The 9,870-nt window shown below is 31.2% G+C and overlaps 1 protein-coding gene across 2 annotated transcripts; it reads right to left on the reverse strand.

Moving 5' to 3' along the window:
• Positions 1 to 5,684: 5,684 nt before the first annotated feature.
• Positions 5,685 to 8,902, reverse strand: LOC110664890 (putative disease resistance protein RGA3). 2 transcript variants are annotated; one of them, XM_058143893.1, is made up of 2 exons: positions 6,349 to 8,902; positions 5,685 to 5,772 (listed from the first exon to the last, which is right to left on the reverse strand). In XM_058143893.1, exon 1 carries the CDS (start codon positions 8,789 to 8,791, stop codon positions 6,893 to 6,895), a length of 1,899 nt encoding a protein of 632 aa, XP_057999876.1. In that variant the 5' UTR covers positions 8,792 to 8,902; the 3' UTR covers positions 5,685 to 5,772; positions 6,349 to 6,892. The 2 variants fall into 2 exon arrangements, with proteins under 2 accessions (XP_057999876.1, XP_057999877.1); XM_058143894.1 differs by having other exon boundaries at positions 5,688 to 5,766.
• Between the last annotated feature and the right edge of the window lie 968 nt (positions 8,903 to 9,870).

Here is a 9,870-nt window from a genome sequence, read left to right on the forward strand (position 1 = left end):
ATCTCTACTCATAGAGATGTTGCTAGAGTTCCAGGCTTTAACTTGGCTAAATTTGAAAATGAAGTTTTTCCTGCCAACACTGCCACTAGTGAAAAGTCCACTAGCACAAAAGCTTTTCAGCATATTAAGATTATTCACAACATGGTGAATTATATATTTTGTCCTAAATCTGGCAGCTATGGATATTTGAGTTACTTGGATATGTGCATCATGTGGCATATTGTTAACAGAGTAAGAATGAATTTGGCATATCTAATTTTCAAAAATATGTGCAAAGCTTATGGGATTGGTAAATTACCCTATGCACACCTCTTAACTGCCTTGTTTAGAGAATTGGAGATAAATGTCTCTAAGGAGAGTTTGAGGGTAGATTTAATTATGCTTAGAGAAATTCATTCTAATACTAATGGAAGAAAGAAACGTTTTGAAAAAGGTGGATCTTTTAAAGCTAAAGTTGATTCAGATTCTCAAAGTGAGATTATGAGTGAGCTTCAAGGATTATGAGTTTTCATTAATGAGAAATTCAGTACAACAAATCAGTCTATTGAACTTCTAAGAAAATTTGTGGATGTTGTTGATTACAAAGTAAGTCATTTGCTTACTCAAAATGAGGAGTTAAAGAAATAGATTGTAGATCTTAAGCAGGCACAGGAAACTGGTTTCGCAACCAAAGTTGAGACTGATGTACCTGCAGGTGACCTTTCTACTCATGATGATTCTGTCTTTGATCATGGTATTATTGAGTGTGGAGGTACTAGGCTTGGTGAGTCTACTGCTGCTGTAGAACATGATAGTGAACAGGTTGTAGAACCTGCAGTTGAACCTGTTGTTGAGCATGTTAGTGAATAGGTTGTGGAACCTGTAGTTGAGCCAACTGTAGAATCTGCAGTTGAGTCTCCACAGAAGAAGGGAGACTCTCTAAAGGATCAGCAGGAGAGTGCTCCACCTAAACCTTTTGTAGCTGAAGCATCTCAGGCCAAGAAGAGCAGGAAAAGAGTTAAGTCTACGGTGTCCAATCCAGACCAGACTCTGGCTGCTGCCCTTCAAACTCCATCTGATGAGGATGAGCCACAAAAGCATAAGCCTTTGGCTGACCAAGTTACTCAACCACCTGCTACTAAACCTTCCAGGAAGAAGATTGTGCCTTCCAAAGCTATTAGAAGGAGCAAAAGACTTAATGATTAGAAACTGATCTGCATTTTTAGTTTACTAATATGTTTACTACTGTTGTTGAATGCTTTTTCAGTTTGCCACTGTTTATCTTACTGATTTTTAGTTTGTGCTTACTTGATTCTTTTTGGATTAATATCTCCTGTTTCCTTTTTGGATGATGACAAAAAGGGGGAGAATGGAATGGATGTGTTCCTTTTGTTTTGAAAAATGGATATGTGCTTATATTGTGGCTTATGTTTATGTTTTAGAAGTGTGTATGCAACTATTGTGGCTTATGTGTGCAAACTATTAAGTTTAACTTTTTACATATTGAAATTGTATTTTTTTTTTTAGCATAAATTTAGGGGGAGTTTTGTATAGCTATTAATACTTTTACTTTTTGAACTTGTGTGCATACATTTAGGGGGAGTATTTTCCACATATTAACATGCTTGGTTATACATAAACTTACGCACACTTTTATTTATTCTTGAATGATGATTCAATTGAGTTTTGTCATCATCAAAAAGGGGGAGATTAAATAATTATAATAAAATTGTCAGGTAAGCCGGGATAGCCTTCCTCCTCCGCCTAGCTGCCACAGTGACTTCGGTTAAGTCTGTGAGTAAAATATTAATTTTAATTATAATTTTGATATTATTATATGTTCAAGCATGCCCATGCATCACTTTTAAATATGTATCTATTTAGTTAAACACTAGGCACGTTTTATATTGCATTCATAATTGTTGAAGTGCCATGGATGTTGTTTGTGGTAATTTGGAGCAGTGTGTGTGCGTGGCGTGCGTGTGCTATGGTATTGGATATGGATAGGACGGGTTGACACGGCTTGAGAGACACTCGTTGGGACTCGATCCTTCGAGATAGACACGGATTGAGAGACACTCGCTAGGACTCCGCATTTGGTTTATTAAGCGAAAGTCTAGCTTGAGAGACACTCGCTGGCAGAGGTTAGATTAAGAGGGCTGTATAGGGGATCAGCTCCCATATATGTATAGTTTGACAGTGTTGGGTGTGTGAGTGCTCCAAATTACCTTTTTGTTGTTATGATATGAAAATTATGACGATGTTGCATTTCACTCCACATGGTGTATTAGCTTTAGATAGCTATAGAGATTATGGTTAAAATTGATATTTTACTCTTTGAGTCGAACGCTCACTCCTGTTCATCTATTTTTTCAGGCTACAGGAGGATTATTTATTGTGGCTAACCTGCTCTTCTTCTTCGCAGGTCCATTATAGTATTTAATGTATTTTGTACAATTGAGTTAAATTTTAGACTCTGCATGTGTTAGAAGCAATTATTTTTATTTTGGACCTGTATTATAAAAGTTATGTTGGACCTATAAAATTATTAACTGTATGCATGATGGGATTGGATGAGGGAGCTGAGCTCCTGTTTGAGTTATGACATTTTGATTATGTGGAGGGTGAGCTGAGCTCCCCAATTTATTATATATTGTGTTTACAGGTTAGCCGAGTAAAAAACTCCCCGTTGAATGGTCCATTTTATGGTCAGACTCTGTCCGGTTAAATTTTTGAAATTGGGCCCAAATGGCCTTAGAGTTTGGTTGAGGAATAGTTAGGCTTACTACGGGCCTCGGGGGCTTTAGGCTGGCCCAGGTCCTAGTGCCGGTCCGGCCCATAGGTTGGGTTGTGACATAACGAGAGTATCTAATGCAGTTAAAATTTCTTTCTTGGAGGCAAAGAATCCAACTTTTCTCAATTTTGAATAACCAAAATTGTATATGATATATGATTTTCACCAAAATTTTAGAAGTTCTCATAATTTGTTAAGTGTTTCTGTTTATATATTTATTTTTTTCATTTAAAAGGGTTATATTGCAATTTCATCTTTATGGTTAGGCAACTAAATCAATTCTTATATTTTTAAATCTATTAATGAGTTAATTTCCTATTCAAAAAGGTAGATCTTTTTTCTACTAAATACACATAAAAAGATATTATTATTTATTGATAAATCACTATTTAACCCTTAAAGTTGGACAAAATAATAAGTTTTTTAGTAACATTTAATAAAAAAGTTTTTCAAGTTTTTGTGAAAGATATTTTTCAAAAAAATTTTATTTTGAAGAATATCTTTTTTTTTGAGAATTTTTTAGAAGAACAGACGCTTAGTTTTTAAAAAATTATTTATTGAGTATGCATATCAAAAAGAGGATCAAATTTCTTTTATTACTGTTGACCCCGTGTAGCTTAAAATGAGTATTGATTTTGATGATAACAAAAATCAAATAGAATCTATCTAACTAAATTTTAAGTGATGTGTAGATTCTTTCTCTTATTCATGAAGAATCATTAAGGTTACATCAAAGAAGGAAGAGCACTTAAAGGCATCTCAAGATGAATCCAAGTTTAAAAAGAACAAGATTATGAAAGCTAAAACTCAAAGTAAAGGTATGAAAGTCATAGAGTTAGAAGTTGAGTCTTAGGACTTGTGTAAAAAGAATAGATGAAAGTTTAGTCAAATGGAGCTCAAAATTTATTTTTCTTTCAATTATTTTGTAAAATTTTCTCTCATCATGACCTTGGATATTGCTATTGGAATATATTTTTTTAAGGTCTAAATTAAATTTTTAAAGATTACAATTTGAAACAGACATCTGGTAAATTAGTTTGCTAACTTGTTTGCTAAAATTTTAGTTTGCTAATGTGTTTGCTAAAACATTAGTTTGTTAACTAGTTTACTACTATCGCCAAAATTTCATTAGTTTGCTAAATGATCAGAGTTGCTCAACTTCGCACAAAAAGACAAAGTAACGGCTATTTTGCCTAGAACATAGTGTATAATGTTCCAAAAAGGTTTCAAACGTTTTAAAATGATTTGGGACTATAAATACACCTTCTTTACTTCATTTTACACTTGATGAAAGCTTACAATCGCACTCCAATCTTGATTTTTCATTTATTGCTTTCATTCAAGAGCTTTAAAGTGTTTGAGCTACCATTGGCAAATCAACTCATCTCTTCTTTATAGTTTGATTTGTAATGAGTGAGAGTGAGTGTTAAAACATTAAATTGCATTTAAGAGAGGTTGTACAAGCACCTATTGAAGCTTGAGAGTGTGAGTGCTTGAGAGAGCACTTGTCAAGGGTTCAAGCTACCTTGGTAAAAGCTTGGTGTTGAGAAAGTTGTAAAGAGCTTTTGGTCTCTTGCCTTTAAAAGAGTATATAGTGGAGATAAGACTCAAAGAGGGTTCTTTGAGAGAGTGGATGTAGGCTAGTTAAGCCAAACCACTATAAAAATCATTGTGTTTGATTTCTCTAACCTTAATCTCTTTACTTTTGTGCAATTTAATTTCTATGCATGATATTGAATGTTGATTGAATAGATTGAGTTGATATACTTGAAAATATATTGACTAGGTTGAGAAATTAAATGAATATTTTTGTGACACATGTTATGTCAAAAATTGCTATAAATATTAATTGAAGCTTGAATTGAAATTTAGGGACACATTATTGAAACACATATCACTTTCACTATATATAAAGGAGCACCTAGTTGAACAAAGCCACAATTTTTCATTATGCTACAAGCAAGGGCCGAAAAATTGTAAAGTCCAATTCACCCCTCTCTTGGACTATTTTGGAACAACAATTACTTTTAATTTTATTTAAATAAAAAAAATTTCTTTGAAATTTTTATAAAAAATGTAAATACATGATATTAGATTTTTGTGTAAATTAATTTATTTCTTTTATTTTAACTTTCTTATTTTATTTTCATCTTAATTTACGAATTTCTCAATTTGGAATAATTTATCTCATTTTTCTTATGTACTTATTTTTTTATTTTATCATTATTTTTATCTAAAAGAATTGAAAATTTTAAAGATAAAAAATAATATATATATATATATATATATACATCTATGAAGTTATTTTTGAAAATAATTTGATTTATAAAACTAATACTTCCAAAAAAATTCTCCTAAAAAAAACATGAACAATAACTTAATCTAGACCACCATGCTTCCACAGTGTTACAATAATAATATACAATAAGCCCAACATGCAATAATAATATATAATCCTTGAAGCCAAACTCAACCTTTGAATGCACACATAATCACAACAGTTAATCCATAATATTTGGGGAGCATAGCTCGACCCTCATACAGTTTTTCATAAAACATTTTACTATTTCAAAATAAAAAAAAATACATGCAATCAATACAGAGTTTTAAGATATGAAGTATTAATAAATAAAAGATACACTGTAGTAAAGATAGATAGAAATAGCTCCCCATAGAACTATTGTTCAGTCACCTGAAAAATAAAAAAAAAAAAAATTAAACATACAAACCATTACTTACTTTAATAAAAAAAAAAGAAACAATTAAGAGACATGGCTGCCAAAGCTTCTACTATAGTGTAGCACGTGGGTTATATGGTCATAAAACAAATCGAATAAATATAAAATAATTTCCTTCAAATTATTTGTAAATTTTAAAATGAAATAAATTAAAATAAAATTAGAAGAAAACCTCTCCAGTTTCACTTCTGATTTTGAAATGTCCACATGCAAACTCCAGTGCTCAACTCATGGATGTGCTTGGACCTGCCACGTCTGCCACTTGAGACCAGAAAGAAGAGAAATGTCAAATTACCATAACTGTACATAGAACCATATGAATATTCAAACGAGGAAAAATGTTCATTATATTATTATATAAAAAATACAAGCAGATAGCCCTACGTAATGAAATATTACTAATATTACAAAGATCAATTTTAATTTGTTACTAAATAATCATTTAAAATTTAACCTATATTTCATAATAATCATGTCAATTTAATCTATATTTCATTATTACTATTATTATTATTATTAAATTGAATATATATTATTCAACGATATCATTAATTGGTTTTTGTTCTAAAAAAATTATCGTAGTGTTATGTTATAGAAAATATTTTTAAATACATTTTTTTTATTAAACTTAATGAAAATAATATTCAATTTATGACAATTTCAATTTGTTAAACAGAGTACATCTACTTGGTTTAAGAAGAAGCTTATATATTATATATATATATTGCAAGATGTTTGAAGCATAATAGAAAATGAAACAAAATGGATTAATTCTTTAAACCAAAACTATTAGAATTATTTTAAATTAGGACCATACTCTTATATATTAATTCTCACCTGCTTTTCTTATGGGATCGTTGTTTAGCTGAGGACAATCTTTGATTTGAACCTCTGGAAGTGATGCCATGTTTTGTACGCATTCTGGTAATTCTCTGAGGTTTCTACAGCCTTCAACTTTCATGACTTTTAAACTGTTGGTAGATCCTCGAATAAGCCATTGTGGAAACTCCACTAATTTTGGCAAGTTTCTTAACTCTAGTTTTTGGAGGCTGAATTGAGTTGGGTATTGATTCTCTTCTCCTTCCTCCATTATCAAATCAAGGTTTTCACATTCATGAATACAAAGAGTTTCTAATGCCATGAGGCATTTAATATTTTGTGGCAAAGATGTCAAGCTTCTACAAAAACAGACAAACAATCTTCGAAGCATTTTGAGGCCTTGCATGTCTTCAAACAAATATTCTAGATTATCACACCAGCCAATGACCAAAAATCGAAGAAACTTCAAGCAGCCTATTCCACCCGTTGGTAAATACTTTTGATTCGTAGTTATCCAAAGAAATCTAAGGTTAATCATGTACTTTATATTTTGGGCAACTCTTCAAGACTCCCAACATTTACCTAGTAGTAGAACTTGCAAGCTTTGCAGCTTACATATGGAATTAGGGAGTCTTCTAATTAAACCATTACCAAATAAACTAAGATATTTCAAATGCTTCAAATCACCTATACTTGTTGGCAGCACTTCAAACCTTGAATAAGTTAAATCCAAGACTCTCATGTACTGAAATCTTGAGACACACTTCTTAATGAACACTTCACTACTAATCCCCTCATGTCTTTCATTTATAGACCAAATGGTTCGCACACGATCCAGGTTTTGTAAGGATTCAGGAAGATCATTTGGAAGTGATTGAGGATAAGGAAAAGATATATGTCGAACACTTTTGGGAATCTGTTGAGTGCTGGTCCTTACCATTGAGCATTCATTTTGTGTGACTAATAATGCTAGATCATGTATTAGATCATGCATTTGACATTTAACATTACCACCATATTCAAAAAAATCTTGGAAGAAACATCTAGAACACAGCTCTTTAAAATAGCGCAAGCCAATATCTTCTAACTCTTGATTCTCATTGGAAGATTGAACAAGTCCATTTGCTATCCATAAATAAACCAATTCAATATCATCCATTTCATAATCCTTGGGAAAAATCGAGCAATATGCAAAGCATCGTTTCAAGTAAGATGGCAAGTGTTCATAGCTCAATCTTAAAGCAGCCAAAATGTCATCTTCCTTTTGCTCTAATTTCCATATCTCATTATCTCTTATAAATTCCCATTCGTGCTCATCAGTTACAGAGTAAAGCAGAGATCCTAATGTTATAACTGCCAAAGGAACTCCTTTGCATTTTCTCACAATTTCTTCCCCAATTCTTTTCAAGTTTGGATTTTGTTTTTCTTGTTGTCCTTTAAATGCACATTTAAAAAACAAAGACAAACAATGCTGGTGTGAAAGAAGACTCAAATTGAGAGCAGAGACTGTGCCCATAATTTCAGCAACACGTTGGCTACGAGTGGTAACTACAATTTTACTTCCATTAGCACCTCCCATTAACAATGTTTTCAGTTCACCCCATTTTCTAGGGTCCTCGCTCCACACATCATCTAGGATGAGTAAATATTTCTTTCCTTTCAAAGCCTGTCGCAAGGTTCTTTGTAATTGGTCTATACCCATATCCGTATATCGTTGACCAGTAGATGCAGAGTCAAGAATTTTAATAATCACCTTATCTAATTCAAAAACATCAGAAACACAAACCCATAACTTCAACTCAAAATGAGTAGCTATCCTTTGATCATTATAAACCAATTTAGCAAGCGTAGTCTTCCCAATACCTCCTATTCCAACAATTGGAATAATAGAGACATTTTCACCATCAACAGATTGCAACAACGTTTCAATGATGTCATCTCTAGCTTGTTCCCTCCCAATGACATTAGAAGCATCTACAAAGGAGTGGGTCATCTCCCTCTCCCCATGAATAATATTCCTATCAAAAATCCGCTCTGTAAGACCAAACTTAGACTTAAGAGCTGCGATTTCATCTACCCTCTCTCTAATCTGCTTTAGTTTATGTCCCATTCTAAAGCGGAAAGTAAGCGGATTAGAGCGAGAAAAGAATCGCCGTACCTTTCGAGTGGTGTTACCAGACTTGACCACTTGCCTTCGCAAGACTTCACATTCGAACTCATCCACCACATCTTCTGCATCGTATAGGACTTCTTTGAGATTCTCCAGCCAAACTTCTATCCGTGGATTCTGTGACCGCAGCTGCTCGGCATCCAAAAGCACAGCTTTGATGACTTTTAAGTTGTCCTTAATCTTTTCAAGATCGCTTTCGAGTCCCCATGCCAGGGAAAATTCTTGAAGAGCAAGAGAGCCCAACTTCCGTAGAACACTCTGTGCAACGTTGAAGAGAAATGAATCGGCCATTGTGTTTGGGTAGAGAAGAGGAGTAATGAATTGGTGATTAGGGAAAATGGGTTCTTTTAATTTTCAGTTGTCCTTGTCAGTCGTTGACTTGTTGAAGAAACTCCATTGAAGAACCTTCAAACAAAAACAATGATCAAACCAAAAATTAAAAAATAATGTTTAACAACTGTACTGATGGCGTACCAAAAATTATAAAATTATAAAATTAAAAATGAAAAATTATTACCAACAATAACTGTCCGTCGATAATTAGTGTATTTCGTTGATAATTTAATATGAAAGAGCATAAGTACTAACGTAAAACGCGGTCAATAATTACCGGAGGCAAAGCCAGGAAATTTCTTTAAGAGGCTAAGTAATAATAGAGCTAGTTATATATATATATATATATATATATATATATGAAATATCTTTATTAATTTATAATAAATTTTCGTTAAAATTAGTAAAAAAATAAATAACTAATTATTATTTTAATATGTTATTTTAATATTTTTAATATATTAAAACAAGTAAAATTCTTGTTAGTAGCAAAAATAACAAGAAAAGTTCTTTTAATGTGTAATTATTATTTTAATATTTTTAATATATTAAAACAATTGTAAAATATCTTGATTATTCAAATTTATTTTTTGAAATTAAACTTTTTATTTACAATTCTTTCAAATTTTAATCATTAAAAATTTAATATATTATGATATGTATATTGATTTATATATAATTATTTACATATACTTAAAATTGACTCATTAGATAAATAACTCTATTAAATAAATTTTTTTGCTCTACCATTGTGTTGATGTAAAATAGAAAATTAATTTTAAGAAATTAATTACAATCATTGTTTATATTTTTTGAAGAAATGAATATTATGTATTTAAAAAAAAATATATCATAATAGAGTATAATTAAATTTAAGAAAACAAAATTAAGAGTGACAATATTATAAAATTTATTGAATATATGATAAAAATTAAAAAAAAATTCAAATATTTTACATTATTATTTTAATATATTATTTTAATATTTTTAATATATTAAAACAAGTAAAATTCTTGTTAGTAGCATAAATAACAAGA

The sequence above is a fragment of the Hevea brasiliensis genome, chromosome 3, assembly GCF_030052815.1.
Source record: "Hevea brasiliensis isolate MT/VB/25A 57/8 chromosome 3, ASM3005281v1, whole genome shotgun sequence".
Taxonomy (NCBI): domain Eukaryota; kingdom Viridiplantae; phylum Streptophyta; class Magnoliopsida; order Malpighiales; family Euphorbiaceae; genus Hevea; species Hevea brasiliensis.